At 45.7% G+C, this 25262-nt stretch overlaps 1 protein-coding gene across 5 annotated transcripts in view; it reads right to left on the reverse strand.

Moving 5' to 3' along the window:
* The window catches only part of LOC142575312 (tyrosine-protein kinase CSK-like), a 46467-nt gene extending 25339 nt beyond the window's left edge, over positions 1–21128 (reverse strand). Inside the window, exons 1-6 of one of the 5 annotated variants that reach the window (XM_075684571.1) lie at positions 21071–21128; positions 18248–18361; positions 15798–15908; positions 15270–15370; positions 11275–11494; positions 5835–6000 (exon numbers count right to left, since the gene is read on the reverse strand). In XM_075684571.1, coding sequence (XP_075540686.1) covers positions 5835–6000; positions 11275–11494; positions 15270–15370; positions 15798–15908 — 598 coding nt within the window. In that variant the 5' untranslated portion in view covers positions 18248–18361; positions 21071–21128. Of the gene's footprint in view, positions 1–5834; positions 6001–11274; positions 11495–15269; positions 15371–15797; positions 15909–18247; positions 18362–18798; positions 19007–19070; positions 19229–19491; positions 19621–21070 lie in introns of those variants that run through there. The other 4 variants (XM_075684570.1, XM_075684568.1, XM_075684572.1 and 1 more) reach the window with 4 other exon arrangements.
* Between the last annotated feature and the right edge of the window lie 4134 nt (positions 21129–25262).

Here is a 25262-nt window from a genome sequence, read left to right on the forward strand (position 1 = left end):
GAAGTGGCGGGTACGGCATCACAGTGGGTTTCGTATGAAAACGAACGCATAGCAGGCATCGATTGATTGCTTTCCTTGCCGCTTCGTGTGCTCTTGGGACCCAGAATCATTCGCATACAGTGTGCATCATAGCCGTTACTCCTCCATGCATGACTCGACAAGGGGCATCTGCAAATACCATCTAAGTGAAACAATGTCTACATGGAAGCAGCAATGGATGCTTCACGTCTCGGCTGTCTGTGAGGTTCTGTATTCTTCCTCCGACGCGTAGATGCCCGTTCTCGTCGAGAAATGGGGGTGGTTGTGCTACCCATGAATTACTGGGCGGACCTTGCATTTCCAGCAGCCAACTCCTCTCCTCAGGAAACAATTCAGTTTGAACTTGCCGGATCCAATATCTCTCAGCTGCCAATATGTCTTCAGCAGAGATAACTCCCGCTTTTTTAATCTTGCACTTAACGTTGGAGACAAAGCACTGCACCCATGCTCTGACATGGAGAAGCTTGTGCAGTGAACTGAACTTCGTGGCGTCTAGCAGTGGGGTTAACTACATTGCATTTCATGTAGAGTGAAGCGTCATTGGTTTTTGTCACTGTTATCCCTAGGATATTGTTGATTTGGGGCAGTGAATGCTTCGCAGCCGGCCATTTTTCTGAGTCCTTACTCAGCCAAGCTGGTCCTTGCCACCAGTCTACCTCAGTAGCCAGTGCGTCTAAGGAAACACCTTGGGTCAGCATATCAGCAGGATTGGTATCTCCTGCACAATACTGTCAGCTACACTCCGAAGTAATAGACAGAATTTCTGTGACTTGGTTCATCACAAAGACGTCTAAAGTCTAACGCGCTCGCTGTAACCAGCCAAGCACTATGCTTGCATCAGTCCAAAGAAAACATTGCGCTCTTGGCATTAGATCTCCGCAGGTTTCCACCATATATTTTGACAGCCTGCTTCCTGTTAACGCACCCATTAGCTCTAGTCGCGGCAGTAAGGCTATCCTTGACTTGGCTACAATTAGAGTGCTAGCCATGCTCCCATTCACATCTTCTACACAAAGGTATGCACAAGCTCCATATGCTTTTGTGCTTGCGTCAACGAAAACATGTAGCTGAAGGTCACGCAGTTCTGCAACTTCGCTCATAAGGTGACGGGGAACATTGACTTTCGACAAATGGATCAACTCGTTTCTCCAGTCGTGCCATTTTTCCGCAATGTGATCAGGAAGATCTTCGTCCCAGTCGACCTTCGAAACCCATAACTGCTGAAGCAGCATTTTTCCTCTCACTACATACGGTGCGAGAAATCCTAATGGGTAATATATCCTCGACACTGTCTGGAGGACTAAACGCTTAGTGTCCTTTGCCTTCTCCAAGAAAGTAAAGATGTTCTCCGGGTTGTAGATGAAGGCATCTGTTGTTTTCAACCAACCTATCCCTAGCACTCTCTCTTGATGTCCAGCGTTCTCATAGGCTAGAGGGGTAAGAGGATCCTTGGAGTCGAACAGTCATTCTAGTCGCCTACAGCTGGAGCTCTATTTCCTTAAAGGCATGTCAGCATCATCCATCAGCTCTTTCGTGCACTTGTAATGAGTCACCACTGCTTCTAAGTCATTCGCTCCGAATAAGAGGTGATCGACTTAGAAGGACTTCAGAAGTAGCTGTGCTAGGGCCCTTTTCTCAGGATGAACTTGCGTCTTCAAGTGATGCCGTATAGTAGCCATAAGCATGAATGAACTTGCTGTAGATCCAAAGGGTACTCTGGTCATACGCCAAACCTCTACCGCTTCTTCCTTTAAAGGAACAGCAGGACTTTTGTGAAACCACAGAAATCTGAACAGGTTATGGTCCTCTTTTCGTATCCCTACTTGCAGGAACGCCTTCTTGATGTCTGCTGTCATGGGCACTAGGTGCCATCTGAAGCGAAGGAGAACCTGCAGTAAGTCCGGGTTTAGGTACAGGCCAGTTTTGAGGCAACTGGTCAGAGGTCTCTCTCCTTTAGCCTGAGATGACACATCAAAACCCATGCGGAGCTTGGTGGTGAGTGAGTCCTCATGAATAACCTCCCCGTGTGGCATGTAGTACACTACGTCATCTATCGACTCCTTGTCAGGTACAACTTCAGCATGGCCAGAAACAATGCGCTGATGAATTGCCGTATCGTATCTCTCAAGATGCGCTTAACCAGATTTCGTAAACGATTGATTGCGACGCTGTAGTTGTCTTGTAGCCACTCAATATCTGGTTCTTTACACGGCACAGCTACTTGGTACTGCTTTCTAATCTTTGCAATTTAGCATAGGAAAACAGCAAACATGTTTGTGTGCCCATGCGTTGCTTCCTTTGGCACAATTCCCATAGCATCCAACGTCCAAAAGGACTCCGTGTGCTTTGGTCTAATCCTTTAGTTTCTCCAGCTTGCACCTGCAGGACACTGATCATCACTTCGGATGTTCCGTTTATGAAGCTCGTTTTCATGACAAGACCTTGTAGCGTCCAGCAGAGAGTAGTCTTAACTGCAACCAATCCTTGTACTTCCGTGCTGCGTATGATGTCGCCACTCAAGATGTTCCACAGCTAATCAGATCCTATGAGCAGGCTAATGCTTTTCTTGCCACATCCTCAAGGCACAGTTTGATCGTCCGCCAGCCGGTAACTTTGATCACGCAATTTGGCTGCGAAGGAACATTCCATAGCCGTGGCAGGGATGTCGTGGCAAATTACTGGCATGGCTATCGTTTTAATGATGTGCTCACTGTCATCAAATTGACTACGTAGACGAACTTCGATGACACTGCAATTTCACACACGAGAAGAAGCCTCTGACGCATACGTGTTCACCGCTAGGCATGTCTCTCTAATGATTTTTAGTCCTAACCATGCCACCAGGTCCTTCTTAATGAACGTGCATTGACTGCCTCCGTCGAAGATGCCTCTGATATATGACGTCTTGTTGAAACCGACGGTCCAAGAACGAAAAGTCTCTAAATTAATGGCCTCATCAAGTTGACAACTTGTAATGGCAGTCGACCGCGGACTCTCTGCCTTCATTGACTTGGTAGCATCAGATACGACATTATGCGACTTCTCGCCCCTTGTCGCTCAATAAACTGGGTCGTACATCGTTGAAGCATGCCTGCCTTTGCATGCCGCGCACACCAACTACCGCCGGCACTCGTTTGCGCTGTGGCCCTTTATAGTACATCGGTAGCACCGCATAGCTTCAGCCAGCCGGTTTTTTTCTCTGATATGGTCAAGGTAGCGCTGCATGCCTCGGTTGCATGTCTAGCAGATTTGCAAGAATAACATTCATTGTGCATTTGCTTCGATTCTTCCGATGCATACAGGACTGATGACGATGGCACATTCTTTCTGTGGAACCCGCTGCCTTTGACGGAGGATGCCGATGGAGCACACTGCTCTCTTTTTTCAAACTCTATCTGTGTATATCGCAACAGCTGCTCAAGTTTCTTAAGACGTTGTGGTTGCCTTCCCTGAAGCAGAGGATGCTGTGCTTTGTGCAACATCCTGGAGACAGCTAGGGTGGTGGAACGCCACAACGATTTCTTGTGGCAGGGATTGAAGCAGAACATCGTAGAGCATTACCGCAAAACTGCTAGTTGGAGCTTCTAGGACACTGAGGCCGCGCACATTCAGCTGGTCTCCGTCGTACAGCCTGCGCAACTCCCTCGTATCCGATGGAGACGTCACGGGCTGCAGTTCGCAAAGCGCTCTGAAATGATGCTGTACAATCCGGCTCCTGTCCCCGAACCTCTGCTTTAGCAGCTGGGTGGCACTCTCATAACACGCTTCAGTCGTTGGCAGTGTGGCAATGGCAGTTGCTGCTCCCCTACCAGGTAGTTGCGGAAGTAATGGAATGTATCAGTCGTGCGCAGAGTTGTACTCGCGTGGACCGCGCCGTTGAATTGCTCCCAAAACGACGTCCATTGACACACGTCCCCATGGAAAGGCTTGATGGTCAGTGTTGGGAGACGAGGTCCGAAGCTCTGTCACGCAACTGTCGTTGGGACAGGTGGCGCATTGAGCGTCATTGAGGGACGAGTCTGCACCGTGCTTCCGACGCTGAGATCTGCGAGCTGGCCCCGGAAGCAAGTCAGGGTCTCAAGCGTCTGGTCGTCATAATTTGCTGCAGACTTGTACTCTATTTCAATATCCTAGACAGGAACCACTTCCTTAAGCTCGGCACTGATCTTCCGAAGCTCGTCACGGCTGGTGACGAGATTGTCTATAACCTTGCTGAAAGCCGCGAGGTCATTTCAGCTGCTCTTCAACAGCGTCGTCGCCTCATTCATAATTTTCGTTGATTGGGTTCGTCTAGCAGAGCGTTTCGCTTTCAGGTGGTCCATGTTTCGTGAGGACCGCGGCTTACTTGCTCGTAAGGTAGCTGGTTCTGCGCATTGCTTCACCAGGTGCGGTTCCGATGAGGATCAGGTTGCTCCGGCTGCAGCTTCTAGACGAAACTCGTCGGCGCCGTTGCTCGTTGTCCACGTTGTTGGGATCCGCTCGTTGTCCCGGGTTTCAGCACCATATGTTGCGGAACGTCGGCCACTTACAGGTCGCGTCGCCAGAAAAGCAGAGCCGCGAGACATCCACCAAAGCCTTTTAATGGCGAGAGATGAACACAAGATGCTCTCATGATGATGATAAAAGTGCGCGCACTTCTTGGCACCAGAAGCGGAGGCAGCAGCCCACGATCCATTCTTTTTCTTCGTCGTCTGCTAATCTCCGACACTAATCAGCAGGTGTAGGGGAACAAAAAAAAAAAAAAAAAGAGGGAGGGAGGCAGGTGTTTTTATTTTAAAGCAGCCCACTGCTGATACGGATTTTAATATATGTATGTGCCTCTTGGAACAGCATGGCCTTTTTCTGTAGCAGTTCAGATGACTGAAGGAACCAACATGGGAAAGTTCTAGATGCATGGCAATATGCAATGTGCTTATTTTTCAGCGGTGGCCATTTTTCAGCCGGGTGTGGTGCCACTGCGCCCGCTTATCGCTATTATGAACCGCCGCAAGGGAAGCACATCAGTGGCATAAATCGCACAGCCAACGCCTGCATCACTGCCCCGCTGCCTTTTAAGCAGCATCACACCCCGCTAGATGCTATGTTCGTTTGTATAAGAAATCCTTTGGAGTGCCGTGATCACAACGCACATGCAGGCATGTCACATGGTATGTTTTTGTATTTCGCAAGCATCTGCAGTAAGTGGAAAAACACTACAACCTAACAGGTAGAAAGTTATAAACTGTTTAATCGGACGTTTTGCAAAGTGCTCTAGAACTTTCTATTTAGAATTTTTTGCTTAACTTTGTTGCTTCAGAAGTTGGTTAATTAACATTGACTAATTATGCAATTAAGCAGAAGAAAAAAGTTGTGCAACCTACTCCAGACAATAGTCAGCCACATGCATTGGGTTGCGGCACATTTTTAAACTCCGGCTCAAGTTAGCTGGGACATCCTGTATACAGTCCATTGGCCCATAGTGAGCATGTTTAAGCTGGTGACAAAGAAAGGCAAAGGTACATAAGCAATGGGTCATGCACATTACTTGCAACAATGGATGCACTCCCTGATCCAGGAACCACCCACAACAACTGCAATCTGCTAGTAAATCCCCTTCTGGTCAATAAAGAATCTTAGCAATTGTGTCGCAATCAGCTTTGTGGATTCACTGCATTAAATGGCCTATTTCGGTTAAGTGTTTCTTTTTTTTTTTTTTAATCCTTCCCAGCTTTGCATGCACAATAGTGGCTTGATCAAGACAGCACTGATAGGTGTTGAGAAGGGGTAGTAGCCGAGAAATACAACAGCAAACTCACCTCCAAACTCGCCCTTGCCAATGTTCTCAATCACTTGTAAGTCCTGCTTCTTGATTGCCCAGCCAGCCATCTCAAACGCTCGGTGGTCAATTGCCACCTCACCACCTTGCTTGGGCACCGAGCGCGACAGCCGTGTGCATAGCCCATCTGCATCCTGCTCGTAATGCTGGTTTCAAGAAAAGAACATGAAATTCCAAGATTCATTGCAGTCTTCTGCATACAAAGTGACTAGCTCATAATGACACACTCCTGTTTTTGTCAGAACCATAGCATAAGTAAACCCATGAACAATATATAATCCTATCAGGAGCTCAACATAACAGAAGTGCATTGAATCTATGACAAATCAAATGAAGTCGCCAAATTCCTGAGTCTATCACAGAATTCAGGTTCACAGATTTTACAGCAGCGCGGTACGGTAGAATTGTAATCAGAAGAGTCATGAACGTGGCTGAGCTTTTCAAACTTTTTTCATATGGTATCAGAAGAAAGGGGAAACCAAAGGGTCCGATCTTGGTTAGTCAAAACCATATGAAGCTTGTGGAGAATGAAGCCAAGGAAAGCATAGGGGAAGTTATTTGTAGTCTTAATTGAAATGCAGAAATCATAAGTGAAAGGGAAATTAAAGTGGATGGAAAAACAAATTATCCCCAGTGGGAGCTGAACCCACAACCTTCTTATTACGCATGCGATGCACTACCAATTGTGCTACAGTGACGGCTGTTTCAATGTCCACAATCTTGGGTACTTATGTGTGTGTAACCGTGGGAGTGTTAGCCAGTGCCACTCTGGCCATCACAGCAGACATAGAACACTATTTTGATCGATGGCACCATGTAGTATGTGAACTTTTGTGAGCAAATGTACTGCTTATCTAAGTTATTACCACAGTTATCACCGCCGCTCGTCATGGGGCACAAGATAGTGCTGGCTGCCAAAGGACTGCAAAGTGCCACTCAGCAGTCAACAATCACAAAGTCCTCAAAGGAAACACCACAAAGAGGTGGGGGGAAATTAGCCTGTTCAGTAGGAGACAGCGTGACTTCAGCACCTTTGGTAGGAGACAGCATGTCGTCAGCGACTTCTGCAGGAGACAGTGCGTTTTTGGCTCTTTCGGCATGAGCATTATCAAAGCATTCACTGTCCACTGGCATTGATTAAGTCAATGCTGCTGCTATTAGGGTCATGAATCTGCATTTCTTTAGACTATTTGCTATAGATTGTGGCTTAACCAGCTGCCATGCTCGAGCAATCATGTGCATAGCACTGAGCAGAGTAACTTCATATTCTTTGTTGCTTTTGATGCATGTGATCGTTCACTGAAGAACCATCTTCCTGTACAATACCTTCGAATTCCTTTTTACACCCTGGTCCAGGGATTGCATGATTGCGTCACTTTAGGTGGCAGGAACTCAAGGTGTATCGCAGTCAGCCCTTCCACTTTAACATGTGCACTGCAGTTATTGACAATGAAAACTACGAGTCGATCTTCAAGTGTAAATTTCTTACCCAACTTAATGACCTATTTGCAGAATAGTTCAGCCATCATCCATGCTTTCGAGCTGGCAGCATAGTCAACTGGGAGTGTATTGAATGAATGAATTCTGGGTTTTTAAGTGCCAATACCATGATTTGGTTATGAGGTATACCATAGTGGGGGACTCCGGATTAATTTTGACCACCAGAGGATCTTTAACGAGCCCCCAATGCACGGGATGCAGGCATTCTTGCCACTGCGGCGGGGTGGGTGTGTCATCACTATTCTGAAACACCGTGGCTTGGAAGCCTTCCTGCCTATGACAAGCAAGCGATATCCGTCTGTGCCGGTTATGCTCGCGGCAATCAGCACAGATAGTGCACTCACTTGCGTTCAGATAGCACTCGCGTTCAAGTTTGGAACTGTGTCAGATTCTGAAAGTTCTACAGTGATGACCGTACGGAGCTTCACGAGCCTGGCCATCACGACATGCTCACTGTTTCATCGCGTCGGGACGTCTTGTATAACCTCGAGAGGGTCCAGCTGCATGTTTCTCTGAATTTTTCGAAGCCGTCCTCCGGCCTTGGCACTCCATTTGTATCTAGCCACAATCGCTCTGGCCTTAGCACAGAGCTGCAAAAACCCTGACACTTCTCTTTTGGCATCACTGCCACAGAACTGAAGGGTGTGTCCAAAACACTGCACACCACTCCAGGACGACTGCGCTACAGCTGAAGTAAAGTTCCTTCCATTATCTGTAACGACGAAGATCGGCACAGTATCGTGGGCTGGAAGTTCCCACTCCTTGATGACACCTGCGATAAATAGCTCCAGGTTTTCTGCAGTCTAAGAGTCTGTCATCTCCGTGCAAGCCAACGCATGCACGTGTTGCACGAAGTCACTGTCCATGACATGACAAGTTATACAAACGTAGCTGTCATTTGCCCGCGATGTCCAACCATCAGTTGTGATTGAAAGATACTCCACTCCGCTTGCAAAAATGTTCCCAAGCTTCTTTTTCACCTTCTCTTTGCTTGATGCATAGAGGTCCGGAATAATGGCTCTCGAGAACGTTGTCCGAGACGGCACGGCATAATCCGGCATAGTAAACTTCATCACGTTGAGGAAACCCGGTTCTTCAACAATGTTGGAGGGATGCATACCATGAGCTACGAAGCGAGCTATCATTTTTGTCATCTGTTGGGATTTTGGGGCCGACGCTTTCATTTTCGGCTTGAAACTGTACTATGGATGGCTGTTGACCACTTGCCTTGCTTGCCCCCTTGAGCTGGATGGCCTTTCACGTGCGTCCCGCTTCTCTTGGTAGTCCTTGTGCAAATCCAGGTGTCTCCTTAAATGCGTTGCTAGGGTTGTTGTCGTACTTGTCGGGGTCTTCAGGACTGCCTTGCATTTAAGACATCTAGCTTCGCTTCCCGGTGGAATCTTTACAAAGAGGTTCCGAATCGGATTGCTGGCCGCATGCAAGTGCATGCAAGTGGTGCTCTCTGGAGTGGTCCAAGGTGGCTGGGATTGATCAAATGCCGCTGCGGCAGAGACAGAGTTGCCCACTAAACGCAATCGACCACACCACCACACCGACGAGATACATTTGTGTACGCCTTTGTTCCGAGTATAGTTCTGTTTTCCTGGCTTGGCTTGGATTGGATTGAGAAAAGTATTACTGAATCAAAAACTGAAACTTCCGAAAATGCCTTCTCCTTGCCGCGTGTGGCTATTTGTTCGAGCCGAATACTTCAAAATTTCCAAATAACAAAATTCTAATCGAAGCGAATATCGAAAAGTGCATTATTCGTTCAACTATTCGAATATATCAAATATTCGCACTAGCCTAGTGAGGAGAGATCTGTTTCCACTAGTCAGTTCATTCTACTGTTATGACTACGCAGAGATGGTAGTCCACCTTGCACAGCATGTGAAAATAAAATTGTAGGTGAAGCTTGGCAAGACTGCCAGACACACACATGAATTCTTCGCAACACTTATGGCAATGGGACCTTATCATGAGCCTGACTGTTCGACTGGCACAAGACGTTTGTCTCACAGCAGGGAGAGAGGAGGAGATTCTCAGGAGCTGAGAATCTTGCTAGAAGAAACTTTGCTCACTGCTTCCCAGACCTCAAATGTGTTGCAAGCTGAACATAGAGAGCAAAGGAGACTACTACGAAGGAATAAGCACAAGTGATGTAAGTGTTGAATGACTATATTTTTTATGGACTCAGTTAAGGACAGAGGTTGTACATAGTGGCAGCAACACCATTATCAAGGATCAATATACTTGAAGGGGACATGAAGAAACATAAATTAGACAGCAAGCAGGCAAAACATGCTCATACAGCAAAATAACATAATTTTTGGGCCAGTTCAAGTGAAAGCATGATTAAATTACCACGACTCTACTTGGCTTCTTAGTTGCATTGGTGAGTAGTCTTCAACAAGAACAGGCACTAGCAGGATCCACTGGCTTAGGAACGAAATATTAATAATTAAACCTTTGAAACAAGGCGAACCGCACAGCATCAGAAATTAAGTTCCAAGTCTGCGCAAACTTGGAAATAATGGCAATCAGCCTCAAGCCCTTCATAGTTAACCTTGGCCCCGGCAGGACACACAGCACATGCACGTGCCACGGTGGCCCGAAGCAGACTCCCCCTTGATCAGAAATGCTGTCAACTTATAAAGCCTTGGCCAGAATACTATGTGACTACCGTATTTACTTGCATAATGATCACACTTTTCTGTAAAAAAAATTGACGCAAATTCAGGGGTCCGATCATTATGCGGGTTGAATTTCCCGCGAAAAGAAAAAATTTTTTTGTTCAACAGGTCAACTAATAGGCAGCGGCCGCTGTAACAGTGTAGGACACCAAAACAAAAATGGCAGCCGGCGGAGCAAGCCGAACGCACCGAACGCGATTTTTTTCCTTCTTGTGAGCACATTATGTGCATTGAAACAGTTTCTTCTGTATCAGTAATGAATAATATTGTTAATATAAGCAAGTTTGCGGCAATAACGCAGCAATGTCCACGTTGAGAGGACAGAAACAGATATGTGCGCTTAGCTGGCAGTGACATAGAAACACATGGCGGGCATGCAGTGGAAACTGCGGCCATTTGTCTTCACTACTATCCTAATACGGCATGTTTCCGCTAAGGGTGGGCGAATATCTTAGCTGTGTGACAAGCGTCGGCGTATGAATAGGGTACACTTCTAACGTATCAGTGTAAACGTGGCTACTATCGTTGCCGCTCGCAATTTGTTGCGTGCCCACGAGTGCAGACGAGAAGAAACGAAAGACGCCTTTTTTGTTGTTGTTGTTGACCACAACCATTATAAAGCCTACTCATAATAAAGGCAAGTTTGGTTGTAGCTTTTTTTTTTTTGTCATGGAAGTGCGGAAAGTGATGAAAGGAATGAGATGTAGCATCTGCTTAAGAATGTTTGGTGAGTGCAGACCGCTTAGTTTGTCTTGAAGGGTCGTTCGCATAGCATTTGACAGATGGTGAGTGCAATCATTACATGGGAAATTTTAAAAAATCAAATTTTGACGACAAGATTCAGGGGTGCGATCATTATGTGAGTAAATACGGTAGTTTGCCAGAGTCACAGCTGTAGCACAATAAAGAGGCGGTTGCGTATCGATGGCTGTGGCAAACAATCGACGGGATCTCCACAATCCTCACACGCCAAAGCAAGGCACACAGCAGAAGAGAAACGGAGACACAAGCACTTGTGTCACTGTCTTCTCTGTTGTGTCCCATGATACAGCACTAGATGCTTCCCCATGTCCGCACAAAATACAACATGCATGCACATCCCATAGGAGATCGGTACGCATGTCTCCAATGCAGCACCGACAGAAGCACCTACTGCAAGATAGTACAATGGCCAGATGCAAAAATTCACAATATGAAGTGGACCATACATAGCGTTGCACCACACACCTCAATGAGCTGTGGCAGCCCTTCAAAGTATTCCTCCTCGTCAATTGTGAGCTTGCCCATGCGGTAGATAACACGATAGTGCTCCACCTTAGACCGGAAGCAGACACACAGCGTGTAATCACCAGGGTAGTTGGTGCTTTCGCGCACCAGGAAGAGCCCGTCTTCCCGAGGCTGCAGCAACATCTCTGCTCGCTCACGGCTTATCTTTCCATGGAACCATCTGAGCAAGAAGAAAGAAGTAGAGGTTAAGGAGCGTTCACTTACAGATCCACACAACCAACAAGCACTCATAAGATTTAATGCAAAAAAGCATTACAATAAACGAAAACCTCACTTCATCGTTCTGCTCCAGCTAGTTTCGATTAGTATAACTGAATTTTACCAGTAAACCACAACATAAAAATCAGAAGAGACTTATTGACCAAGGCTGCATAGACCACCATCGAAACATGAGTGCATTGTTAAAGAGAAAATTATAGTATATTGAGAATCTGGACACAGTAGCATTAGGCTAAGAACAGCAGTGACCTTGCTGTGCCTGCAGCGTGGAGCAGGGGTCGCTATCTACAGTCGCGAGCAGAAGCCTGAAAACCACAGATGTCACAAACAAAAATTTTTTTTTTTTTGTTGCAGTCTCGACATAGAGCCGCAAAATGAAGTCATACAGGTGACTTATGCGTGGTTGACCAATTCAATGTAATGGTAGAATTGCATGGCTGTCACCATTTTTGCAGACACCTTGGTCTTCAGACATTTGCTCGCAACTGTACTTGCGAAACATTTCTGAATGCAAAGTGGCTGCCATACCAGCAAAACAGCACACATTTTATACAAGTGCATCTTTAATGCATATGGCATTGCATGAAAAAATAGTTTTGCCACAAACCTTCCATTTTGTCACTCACCAGGTGTGAGAAGTAAAAGTAATTCCGATGACAGTATGAGCTCCAGCAGCTACCATATAGATTAACTTTCATTCACTTCTGTTATCCCACTTCAACGTATCAACTATTTATCAAGTAATTTTGAGCTGTCAGGCCTCTGTAGTAGCTCTTTTTGTCATTCCACCATATAAAGGTGTCCTAAACTTCTCTGATCCGTGAAATACATGTGAATTTATGGCAGTACCACAACTGCTGTTGAACTGCAAGTTTATGCGTGCTGTAGAGGGAGCAGAGCAGTATATACTACAGAGCTCTTGGGGAAGTGCTTTCTCCGAGTACATTATTCGTCCCCTCTTCCCTGATTACCTTAACTAAATTAATTTCTGAAAAACTCCACTAGCTTTGCAAACTATAAAGTGGAAGCACACTGTAAATACTGAATGAAGTACAACACAGAATACAAAAAATTGGGCAGTTTTGCCCTAAGGGCGGTGTATTGAAAATGACAGCAATGTTTAGTGTTGTGCTAAAGCTCCTCAGACAGTGTACTAAGAATAGGCAGGTGCAACATGTTGACAAAATGCAGCACGCGAGGAAACTAAGATGCCAAGTACTGCAGGACGTATATTCAAAAATCTAGGTTCCATATTTATTCGATTATAAGGCAGTCACAATTATAAGGCAAGTGTGGGGAAAGAACTCATCTTATATTCGAATAAATACGGTATATGAGAGGATTTTCGTGAAGAACCCTAAGAAAAATCATCAGCATTTGTAGCTTTAAGTGGTCCATTCCATTTAGATGCCTGCACGCTGTTGTATGCACACAGCTGCTCAGCAGGAACATTCGTGCTTGTGCACCCAACCGTCATGCGAGCAGTGCGATGCAAAACGCTGCCCTGGCTCCGCTGCACAGCCAAGTAAGCAGAGCATGAGGACGTGCCTTCTTTGCTTCCACATTTTTGCAGCCAAATCCACTGCACGTCGATAACATGATAGCAAGATGATTGTAGCGTCAACAGCACAAATTTGCTTTGAGCATCTGTATGATTGCTATTGCAATAAGACTATTATAGGTATGTTTCAGAAGACTTACTAAGGTTAAATACTGGGCGTGTTGGTATAGCATACTACATGGTGGATTGTGTAACATTTTGACAGGACCCACAGAAGAGAAACACCCAAAAGAGCACTTGTGTGTGTTTAAGCGAAGACACCACAGTAACCTCACAAGAACACAGCAGGCTTTTTCATGTTTCTAGACATTAGTGAAAAAATTTTAAATACAAAGCAGGAGACCTCCCCTCTTTGACTTATTGTAACATAATGTGGTAGCATAAAAAATGTGCCACAAGAAGGCTTTAGTTGTTGTGAAGTGTCAACGGAAGGTTGACCTTTTCTTGATGGCTTCCAACATATACGCACTTGCTCGCTTCTATCCACTGCTGTCTCCAAGCTTGTTCAACAGGTAACTTGGGTAAATATTTGCAGCTTTGCTTTTATTGCACCTTCAGCTGAATCCACAGCAACACTATTTCTTGGAATTGTGTTAAACAGCACATAATGTTAAATCAAAGCAACAACGTCATGCAAGTAATGCGCTACTTCACTCGTCCTCGAACAACACTATTTAAAATAGTACAACCCCATATCTGTGATGTATCACTCTGCAGCTTATGGGGATGCTCGACTCTCACGAGTCCCCCAATGTTTTCCCCACATAACTTTCGTGTATCCTGTAATCTGGCGTCTCCGTGTAGCTAAGCGCTGGCAGCGAGCAGTGTGGTTGGTTGCAGATTAGTATGAGAGATGGCATGAGTGTTGCACTGCGAGTGCCACCTAACGGCGGGGTTACTTGGGCACAAAAGGGAGTGCAGCCTGTTCCTCCATGGCTTGAGGTCGGCGAGCGGTGCCGACGGTTTGTGCCGTCGCGCACCATTCGGGGGACTATCCTGCAAAAGGCTTAGGAGCAGCACAATGGAATGTACGAATTCAATCGTTCGAATGCGACACCATTCCTGCGACTGTACATACAAATTATTAGCCATTGGTGTCCACCATGGCAGCGAACATATTCACTCGCTATCCTGTCGCAGTGAGTCAAACATCGTTGATTTGTCAGTGCCCATCACCATGTAATATTGGTAGGACGAGGAGGAAAAACCTTACGTGCTCTAATTGGTTAAAAATTAGCGGTGGCAGATGTGGTCGGCCGTCTTCACAGTCTTCTTCCCCGTCTGCGCAGGGTCGACACTCCTATTATAGGGCACGACTGAGGGTGGCTACTCGGTGAGCGTGCCTTACTAGTCCATGCTGGACTTTCGGGTCGCTGCTGGAGAGCACCCTCTCCCACTGCTCCGCACTTGGGTCTTTTATTTGAAGGAATTGTTGATTCTGAACGCTTCCCCATGTAATGTGATATAAGGTGGGCTTGGCGACGCACCAGGGGCAAATGTCTCTATACGGGGTGGGAAACGTCTTGCTTAGTGTGTTTAGATTTGGGTATGTTCCTGTTTGCAGCCTCCTCCAAGAGGTTGCTTCATGCTGATTTAGGTAGTGATTCTGCTGGCTAGACTGGTGTATAACAGGTGCAATAAATGACCTTGTGATTGTTCGCACTACCGTGTTGTCATTCCTTTTTCCTAAGAGCATGTTTGAGAACCCCACAAGATCTCCCCCACCTATATATATAAAGGTCTCAATCCAAGCTAGTAGCCAAGGCAACATCTTGGGCAGACACAACGCAAAAGACAGGGCAAGCAAGTGGCAAACAGTGCTCTGTGTTTGCCACTTGCTTGTCCCTTCTTTTCTGCCGTTGCCATCGCAGATGAAAAAGGGCTTTTTTCTCATTCATCAAGCAGATGAGTACTGTTGGGAAAACAATAATATAAGGATTAAGATAGAATATGTAATGCCTAAATTAACATGAAAGGCACTATATGTCGAATTGAAGGTTCTCCAGTACATGGGATGTCAAGTTATGACTGCAAGGCATAACCTCTATTCAAAACATTGTTTCGTTATGCACCTTTGTATGCAGTCTTGCGCTGGGCACAATTCATAGCAGTGGGCAAGCAAAGCTCTGTGAGTGTGCAACAAGGTCCTACTCACGGCATAGAATTGAGCTTGACCTCTGCCCTGCGGAGGATGTAGTTGAGTGGTATCAGGCCTTCACGCCCATCACTATGTCTTGCCCGGAACCAATTGCAGTCCTGGAAAAGAAAAAGCATGTATTACAGCCATGCGTTGACATTACGACCACCAAGTGACTTGCTGCATGAACAAAGGAACAGAATTTAATGTGAAATCAAAATGAAGTGCTTAGTGGTCAGATAATGGTGGTATACAATGTGAGGAAGAAAGGAATAGCAGATCGCAGTTTCCTTTCCTCACCCTACTCCACTTCCTTCAGGAAGACTTCTGGGTCGATTCACGGGAGCACAAGGCTCCACATATCGCTGCTAGCCAGAATAGACCATAGATTTTTTTGCAGGTTTTGTTCACATGCAATAAATAGACAACCCAAGAACAGCTGTGTGTAGCTAAACTGATCCAATATTTAAAATATGTTTGTGGACTGGTACAGTACCCCTGCCCCTGCAGTGCAAGCACTACGGCAACGCCAGTAGTCTCTCTCACCGGAGTCTCAGAGACGATGGTCATGATATCCCCCTTGGTAAAAGACAGGTCCTCACTCGACTTGCCATTGAAGTTGTAGCGGGCCACCACTTCTGTACCTGACGGCAACATCTGTGCACAAAATCACCACTCATAAGCCAACGTCATCACCTTCAACAAAAGCGCTGAACATTAGCAGAAGTGACTCATGCAAAGTGGATATCCAGATTTCGAGGACGGAGGTTCCTAACACAGCTTCTTATATGACAAGTAATACACCATGGGTGTAATATTTTATCCTGAAATTTTTACACATAATCATACTCTTTATTTGATTTGGCCCTCAAATCAAATGGTTGCTTGCTGACATTTTAAATATTTAAATAGCTTTCCAAAAATTCAAGCCCGGACAGGATGACTGACAAGCAGATCTGAAACAAATGGACAGTACTTTCTGCCAAAAACACAAATTACTAGGCCAGAAACACAAGCGAGTCAGCATAACTATAGAACTATGTGTAAGCTTTGAGTTGGTGCTTGAAGCTACTCAAAAATTATTGGAGAACTATTTGTTTCAACACCATCATAATGTGAATTATATTCAATTTCGTGCTATCACAATTTGCTGTCTCATCGACTTCAGCTTCAAAAATCAATATTTGTCAACTTTTACACTGAACAACAACAAAAATAAAAAATAAATGCTCAAATACAGTCTTTTCACTGTTTGGAAGTGCCATCGAAAAGCAACCCTAGTAACAGAAAAGGTGCCCAAAGCTCTCCATCACCATTCAACATGACACTCACAAGTAATAACTGAGACAGGTGCTTGAACTATGCTTCACACTAATTGACAAACTGGGCATTGATAGAGCTTATCTAGAACTGCACTGCTTTCCTATTGCCTCACTACTTTTATCACAATTCGTGCACCCATATCATACCAGCTGTCAGCTATTGAGTCTGTAGTGCCCTTCCTTACGTCCGGTTTTTGACCTCACAGCTTTATTAGTTCCAACGGTGCTGACATGCCTGAAGTGTCTGCAATCATCAAAACATGAGTAAATTTTTCAACTGATATGGCCATACATAGATCCGGAGCATCAAAGCATATTAAGAGTTCCATGCTATTTTGATTTCTTCTTAACTCCAGTGTTCGGAGTCGCTACTACCAGCAAAAATATGTTGCATTTCCTGCCTGCTCCACGCTACTTTACTCACTTCCTTTATATAGGCAGGAGAACTGCTTCTGAAATGAGATCCTTTTTACATCAATGGAAGCATGAATTAATAATTGTAGTCAGACAGGTTGTCTAGCATTTCTAAGAATGGCTGAACATCTTGCTTAACATATGATTATGAAAGTAAAGTAGAACTGCACTTGAAAACTATTTAAATGGGTGCAATTACTAGTCATCTGCATGCGTAAGAGCTTAATCTATATATACTAATACAGCTGTAAGTCATTGACAAAAGAACTAATATTGCCAATTCTCAATCTTTCTGTAGTGACCTGCCAATGCGAACAATGATTCTCATGCTTACATGACATGGACATTTACACTAACCACTTTACTTTTCTTCGATAAATAATACATGTCACAAAGGCACTGTTGAGCCTGCTTGAGTCAACATAAATCAAACATGAAGACTAAGCACTGCTATGTCATTTTTACGTACCCTTGAATTTCATCTTGCTATATCCATACAGAATGGACATATTGAATGCACTCAAACACCACAACGCTGATTTATTTCAAAGCGAGCCAAAATTGTCCATGCTAAAAGGAAATAAAATTTGTAAAGCTTTGCAAGAAAAAAGTCGTCTGCCAGGGGAGTTCACACTTCCAGAATTGGACTTTTAGGTGCAGTAGTTTCGTTATAACACATTTTGAACAGTTTTTTTTTCTTTCTTTCTTTTAAATCTCAAAGCATGCAAAACAAAGCTCACAAACCTCCTGCAATACATGGCTGACATTACAGGGCTGTCTGACGTTGCTGCTTCAGTTCTGCTTTTTTAGTGCACTCTGTCGTTTTTCTTTAGAGAGGGACTCACTACAGGCTACAGTAGTGTAAATGTTAGTGCCTGTACAAGATCTGAGACTAACAGTGACTGACACGGTATTTTGGACACATTCAGATGTTTATGGGTAAAAGACCAATGCTCAAGCGTGAGGCTACGACAAGAAGTGTGACTGCTTTAAAGGATGCCAAAATAATTGGCTGCTGTTGGCTACTCAGGAGCAACTTAGCGCAATTCGTTCCAAAGCAGTACTCTAAAGCAATAAGCACCGAGTTAGGCAGCCGTCTGACCATTTGATGTTTTACTCTGGTTCCTAAGAACTGCGAACTCTTACCCGAATGCAAAGAGGCGCGATAAACGGCTACGGAGCACCACACACCCGTGTACACAGTTTGCAGTTCGTAACCGACACCGGAATTTCGCTGACACGGGCATTCAGTAAACTCACTTTGTCAACTCGATGACAGCATGTCAGAGGTGCTCAGCCATTGGTGGCAAGGACGCGGTTGCGCTCATTGCCGTCGCCTCCGGCGCAGGACATTCCACAGCACGGGCAATTTTCCTGCACGCATCCGAGAGAGTGCGATTCGAACTCCGTAGGCCTGCAACCCGACACCACGGAAACGCGGCACGCATTCTGCACGGCCGTGAACTTGCAGAGTGCATTGCGTTGGTAGGACAGTGCGCAGACGCACGCAAGCGGGCGACGCGAAACACTTGCGTGAGTTCTACAGTGAAAGCACCCGAGCCGAAGCGTGGACTGCCAGAAATGATTAACCACATAGGGCGTGTGGCTCGATCTCTTGAGCACACATAGATCATGTCGCAGGCGGTGCAGCTATCAGTGCTTACTTTCCAAGGCGTGTGCTCGACCACACAACACTAACGGTTGCTTCACATGCACGCTTAACTCAACATAGTCATAACTGACTATTAGGTTCTCACAATTAGGGGAGCGCGAGAACACAGAAATAAGCAAAATAATTGAGAAGCACACACCGCTCTAGTCAACAGAAGCGAAGCGTGAGGTTATCGATCCCTGCTAAGAGTGTCACGATCGTGCCACACACAATCTTACCATATTGGCAGACTTTTGCAACTTTACGTATAATGAAAAAAGTTACGCAACAAACATTCTCAGAAGTAAAAGTACACGACTGATGCGAAAGCCGCTCGGCAGCGCCTACTGCACATCCTACGCGCGGATGATTGATACGAACGCGGAACGCTAAACAAGAGTTAGGCTTACAGACTGTGAATCAAATACTCACTGAGTTTGCATAAAGGGTCCTAGGTTTATAAAATCCCACATGTGTCTAAACAACACCATAAATGTGACATTCTCACACTGTAGTGTCGACTTGATGTCACCCATAAAATTCTGCCATTGCACCTGGCAGCTATTTGTTTCCTTTCTTTTGCTCTATGGCAAGTCTCTGAGCAGATCAGAGAGATGGCGCCACGAGCCCATGCGGTTTTTAAACCAACGTTTTTAACTTAAGGACCGTGATTGACGACTGAACCGATTCATTCAGCAACTATAGCACACGCACTGAACTGGAACAAGCGGACTGTTCGATTAAAAACGAAGAGAGTAGCTCCACATTTCTGAAATGTTTTTAACTTCATTACTTTGAAAGCCCTGTTATTTTGGTATGAGTCTCCACGCTGGCTTACTACTACGCAACCTACTGCTTTTGGTCTCAGTGAGGACCGGTCAGGACAAATTGACGGAGTCCATGCTTCCTGAACGCACATCTTCGACATCATTTTGTCCCTCAACAGCGATATCGACACGTGAAGACGTGGCCATGCAGTGCTGCACAAGCTCGATTTCCACGGAAAATGCAACGCCTGGCGCCATCTCTTGGTTGAGTTGTAAAATATTTTCTTCAATAAAATTTTTTGCCTGGCGTTTGCGTTGGAATGGTTGGAATGAAGATAGCAAGATTATAAAAGCCGGAAAATTCTTACCACATAATAAATTAGTAATGCTAGTGCGTTTGCTTACAGGATTTCAAAAAGTAATAAATTATTGTCGTTACGTTTTTTTCCTTCAGGTTTTACAGATTCACACAGGTTCGTCGCAGGTTTTAGTCTTCGCGTCGACGTAAACATGACAAAATAGTAGGCGTACAGTGTATGGAATATCTCATAGTCGTTTTGGTCGTGTAGTCGTTGCAATGGTCGTGTACGTTATCTGCGTCGTCTGGCTAATCTGTCATCAGGTCCTTTGACCACCGTCTATGCTGCATAACTGCGCTGCAATGCCGATCTACATGTGTTTCACGTGGTTACACGTCGGAAACGCCGTGGTGCGTACTTCGTGCATTGTAGCCTACGTAGCCGTTTAAGACTGCTAAAACGCAAGACAGAAAAGAAAAATAAATTACCAGCTCGCCCAAATTCATTCCCCGCATAGCTGATTCTCTAACACAGATGGTCATGAAATGCTCAGGCTTTGGCCACGTCCTGTTTCTTTCTTTTTTTTTTTTTTCTCTCGCTGGGACCAACACGTCGGCGTGGTTTCGCGTGGCATCGTGGCCCGAAATGAATTCAACAGGACGCTCGCTTTAATCGGTAATCGTATGTTAGTGAAGTACATTCCTGCTGAAGTGAGTGGATGGTCATCGCGTATCGTAGAATGAACGCGCCAACAGCTAATGGCGCCATGCAAGAACAAATAAATAGAAATTAGGAAAACCCAATTCCGCGGCTCTGTGCTCGAATACTACTATGCGCAGCACTACTGCAACCCTAAGCTAACACCCCCCCCCCCCCCCCTCCACAGAACTGTACGCAATGGCAGTGGGACGACAACGACGGCATGATGAAGACTGGGTACACAGTGACGACTGTGGCGACTTGGTTGCAGTGGTATCCGATGCTAAATAATTTAAAACAAATGATGCATAAATTACGCCGCAACGACGCATGTCACAGCGTTGACTGAAGGAACACAGCTAAACTCGGGGTGTCTACCAACCGGGAAAACCAGGAATTCTCGGGGATATTGAGTAGTCTGGAAAAACTCGGGGGAATTTGTGCCTCTATCAGGAAAAATTAGCTGTAATTTTATAGAAAGGGTCGAAAGTCGCGCTAATGCTGGCTCGAGTAACAGAGAGAATCGTAACGAATCGTCTTTGACACCGTGTCGTCGGTTGGAGGAGTTGCCGGGTACAATGACCGATTTTCCGGACGTGCGATAATTCGGATGGCTTCACGCCAATAATCTCCCTCCACCATTCACCTCCACAGACAGATTACTTACGACATTTGCGGGCATTACCGCCTAGGTCGCCTAACCCTCGCTCATTTAGTGATTCGGTCGTCACGCATACACGAGGTACTATGGCGTAAACTACAGACTCGCACTTTTCTATCTCCTGCCTTACGTCACAAAATTCACCCGGGAATATACCCTAGTTCAGCCCGCAAGTTTTGTCCTGCTAGCAGAGCGGACCTTAACCACATTATGTGGCAATGCAAGAACCCCTCTCCCTAACCTTTGTAGAGTTTTAAGTAGTAGGGAGCTGTGGGAGGCTGCCACGCGCTGCTACAACCCCGAACTTCAGGAAGCTATCCTGAGGTGGGCTGAGGCAATGGCTGAGGTGGTAGAGGAGGCCTACTGCGAGTAGGATAAACTCCCTCGCCTTCTTCTCGCAGCCCCTTTCCCTTTAAAATGGGATGAATAAAGTCGTCGTATGTGTATCTCTCGCGAGCGCGGCACCATCAGGTACCCCATAGAGTCAATGCATAAGAACTTCTGAAATTTCGGATGCAAGAACCTTTCGCCGTCTGATTTTCCGGACTTTTTGCCTTCATCGCAGATCCGAAAAGACATTAATCAAAGCCACCACTACCGCCATTTTGAGTGTCTCGCCGCCTCGAAACGGTGCTCTCGCACGCGAACCCGCTGGCAGCTGTAGCCACCACCGCGGCAACGCTGGGCCTAGCTGCTTTGACGTTCGCTACCAAGCTTCCTGCCGTTGCGTGCCGGGTTTTTTATTGAAAGAATTCGCTGCTGTCAGCGATGGCATGGACTCCGCCTTTGTGGTCCTCACGATTGGCTTAGAAGCTTGGAAAGCACGATGCGCTGCATAAAGTCGGTTCCCGAAAGTCAGCTTCGCCTTTGTACAGAAGTGTTACGTGGTGAAGCACACGCGAAGGTATCGAAGTGAAGCATAACAAGCGTGGGATGGGACTATTGCCACGGGACACAGTATGTATTCCTTAATTATACACGCGTGCACCCGGTATTTACTGTCACAGTACGAGCACCGATATGCCTAATACGTTTACCTACAGGCTTTCAGAGCGTTTTCGAATGTTCCTGTGGCGGTTTGAGCCCTTAAGGGCAGTAAATAACATGCATTAATTTTTTCCAACTGGCCGATTTTTCGGGCGTTTTCGCGGTCCCTAGAGAGTTCGAAAAATCGGACGTGGACTGTGCAACTGACCAAGAAGATGCTTCATGTGGTCTGTGGGGCGAACGAGTGGCGGAAGGAGGGCAAGATCAGAAAGGACCTACACATTGAGGAATGAACGGGAAAGGATCGAAGCGTGCTGCCGCCGTTGTGAAGGAGCTTGAGCTCAAAAAACAAAGTGTTGGCTGATGCCTAGATGCAGGTGTCCCACATCCAAATCAAGATAAACTCTTTAAAGCAGTGAAACACTACACTGAGGCATCGTGCGCGGGCTGAGAGTATGTCAGGACAGTTGAGGTTGACTTACGAGCTGTTGAAAGAGAATCTCAATTGTGACAAAGTTCGGGCCTCATACAGCTGAGCTTGCTATCAGTTGATAGATATAGCTCATATTCGAGAATATTTGCTTCTGTATGCATCTCCTTTTTATTCGTATTTGAGAATGTCCGACTCGATTTGCAATTTTTTTCGAAGACATTTTATTTGCTGTGCATTTTACTAACTCCTTTCTTCTATTCTCTTTTTGAATAACATAAACACTACTCCTTAGTACTCAAACTGTATTAAGTCGTTCGTTTTTTTAATTTTTTTCATATGCTTACTAGAGAGTGACAGCATCGGACGATATGGTTTCAGCCCGTCTTGACATAAAACATAGTTCTACATCACTCAGAGAATATATAGAATAGAATTTATTGATAGGAAAGACAGAGAGGTAGACCTGAGCTAGTGCGCTCTAGTCTGCTACTCTGCACTGGGGAAGAGGGAAGGGGAGTGAATGTAGTGGGATGGATGATGATGATAAGAGAAGTGGTCACTGCAACACGTACTGTGCGGTTGATATCGATTGCCCAGCATATATGCTGGGGCGAATGACGTTAGAAAGTTTCCTAGCCAGCGTTGGCAGGCAACCACTGTCGGAGGAAGTTATCCTCGGCCCATGACCTGACACTGCAATTTCAATGCGTGCAACTAAAGTGTTGTTGAAGTTTCTGCAGGACACCAAGCTCGACGAGCGGCTCTAGCAAGACAACTGTCTCATGTGCATAAACAATCACTCAGGGAATCTTGCAAAGGCACTCAGGGAAAACCTGGAAAACTCGGGAAATTTGGAAATGCCAACTTGGTAGACACCCTGTAAACTTTGTCTCAAGCCCTTCACGTACTGCTTTATAATGTCTTCACGTATTTATAATGCAGCGTATGCACACTGGGCACATGGCAGGTGTGCTTACCGTTTGAGAGAGCTCACTGTGCCATAGTAGGCATAATTTATCAAACCCACACCGGTGCTTTTCAGGAGTTCTCAGGCCTGCACAAATTTCACGCTTGTTCGGCTACGGCACGCCTGCGTTCGACACACAGGGTCCACAAATGGAGCGTAGAGAGACGGGCAGCCAGACAGGGATATAAAACATGCTTGATCACTGCGTGTTCATAGGAGCTCGGGAGCCCCAACCATGTGCGATAGCGGTGAGCTTGAGCGGTTCAGGCCAGTCTCGCACGCCACCAGGAGGCGGGTTACTAATATAACCTATGGTGTTAACGCCCTCTGCATAACAATCGGGTCCACTACAAATAGGGAGCGAGCACGATTGCAAAATTGGACCCTAGGACCACCACTAGCTGTAACATAAGTTAGGCTTGTATTCCTTCTGATGGGTGATTAAATGTAACTTGTGTGTTTGCTTACGTAATTTCTGTTGCTCACGAACCCTCTGCAGCACACCACAAGACATGTCATGTACCCCACTGCGACTGCGTCCCTGATATAGTATACTCAATATTTTTCTTTTTCTGCTTGAAAACCGGCGTCGGTATAACATTTCCTCGCAGTTGTTTACAGTTCTAGTAGAATAAAAAGTAGTAGCCTAGCGGGGAGAATAAGAAAAAACACTACCACACCTGATGTACGTATAAGCAAATCTTTTTTTTTTACATTGGGCTAACGGATGCGTCGTAATCTTCTGAGCGCGAAACTTGTTCATCTTAAATGGGACACAACTACGAATTCTATCCCAGAAGTTCGTGCAGTGCGTTTAAAAAAATAATTTAGGATCTCCGCTTCGAAAATTGCATGGACAGTTCGGCATCCAAGTACAAATTCGAGGTGCACAATTTCATGTCAGTCAAAACACACGATCAACATCGCCTTGGTTTCGTGCTTTGTTCTTCCGCGCGCTTCTTTTTTCTTTTTGCTCATCTTTATTTTCCCCTCCTCGTTCTGCTATTTCATCTCGTGTTATTCAATACAAGTTTCGTCGCCAGTGGCGATATCCTTTGCAAGAATGCATCGTTGTCATCTGAAGTTTTCCAGTGAATGCAACATTTTTTTCGTCGCAACTTTTGCTCAGGAGTGAACAGTTTCGACAACATGCATCTTGGCGCAAACCTTTTAAAGCGAAGCTTTCTTTGCCTCTTCCTCGACTTCCCACTGCTGCTGCTACTGTGGCTGTCTAGCACACCGCGCCGGGGGGGGGGGGTGTTCAGAGCGTGACAGGAGCGAGTCAGAGAGGAAAGGCGACGCGAGAAGCTCGTTTGGACTCCACCGCGTCGAACGTGCACAATGCCCTATGGAGCTCCCTGGGCGTTGCCACTTTAGTCTCTTGACAGCTGTAATTATCCGTGACCCCACTCAAAAGCATTGCAGAAACTGCAGTGCTTCCCTTTCTACTAAGTCGCGAGTCCAGAGGGGACCTAGGGAATCCATCGATGTGTCATTACTTTCAATATTTGCCCAGTTGTGCTACAGCCTAAGTTTATTGGCAATGTTGGTGCACATGCGTGACTCACATCATTGATTGTGTCATTCTACATCTCCCATTCGTGCATTGCAACTAATCCAAGCATGAAAGTCGGTATACAGATTAGATGGGTACTGGTTTGGGCTAGTTGGTTACATTTCGTGATTAATATTATTTGCGCCCCACTTGGAACGAGGACCCAGTCCTCGTTCTCCCCAGTCCACCCCAGTCCACCCCAGACCTCGTTCCAAGTGGTGCGCAAATAACATTGAACAGATTAGATACTTGGAGT

This window comes from Dermacentor variabilis, chromosome 3 (assembly GCF_050947875.1).
Source record: "Dermacentor variabilis isolate Ectoservices chromosome 3, ASM5094787v1, whole genome shotgun sequence".
NCBI lineage: Eukaryota > Metazoa > Arthropoda > Arachnida > Ixodida > Ixodidae > Dermacentor > Dermacentor variabilis.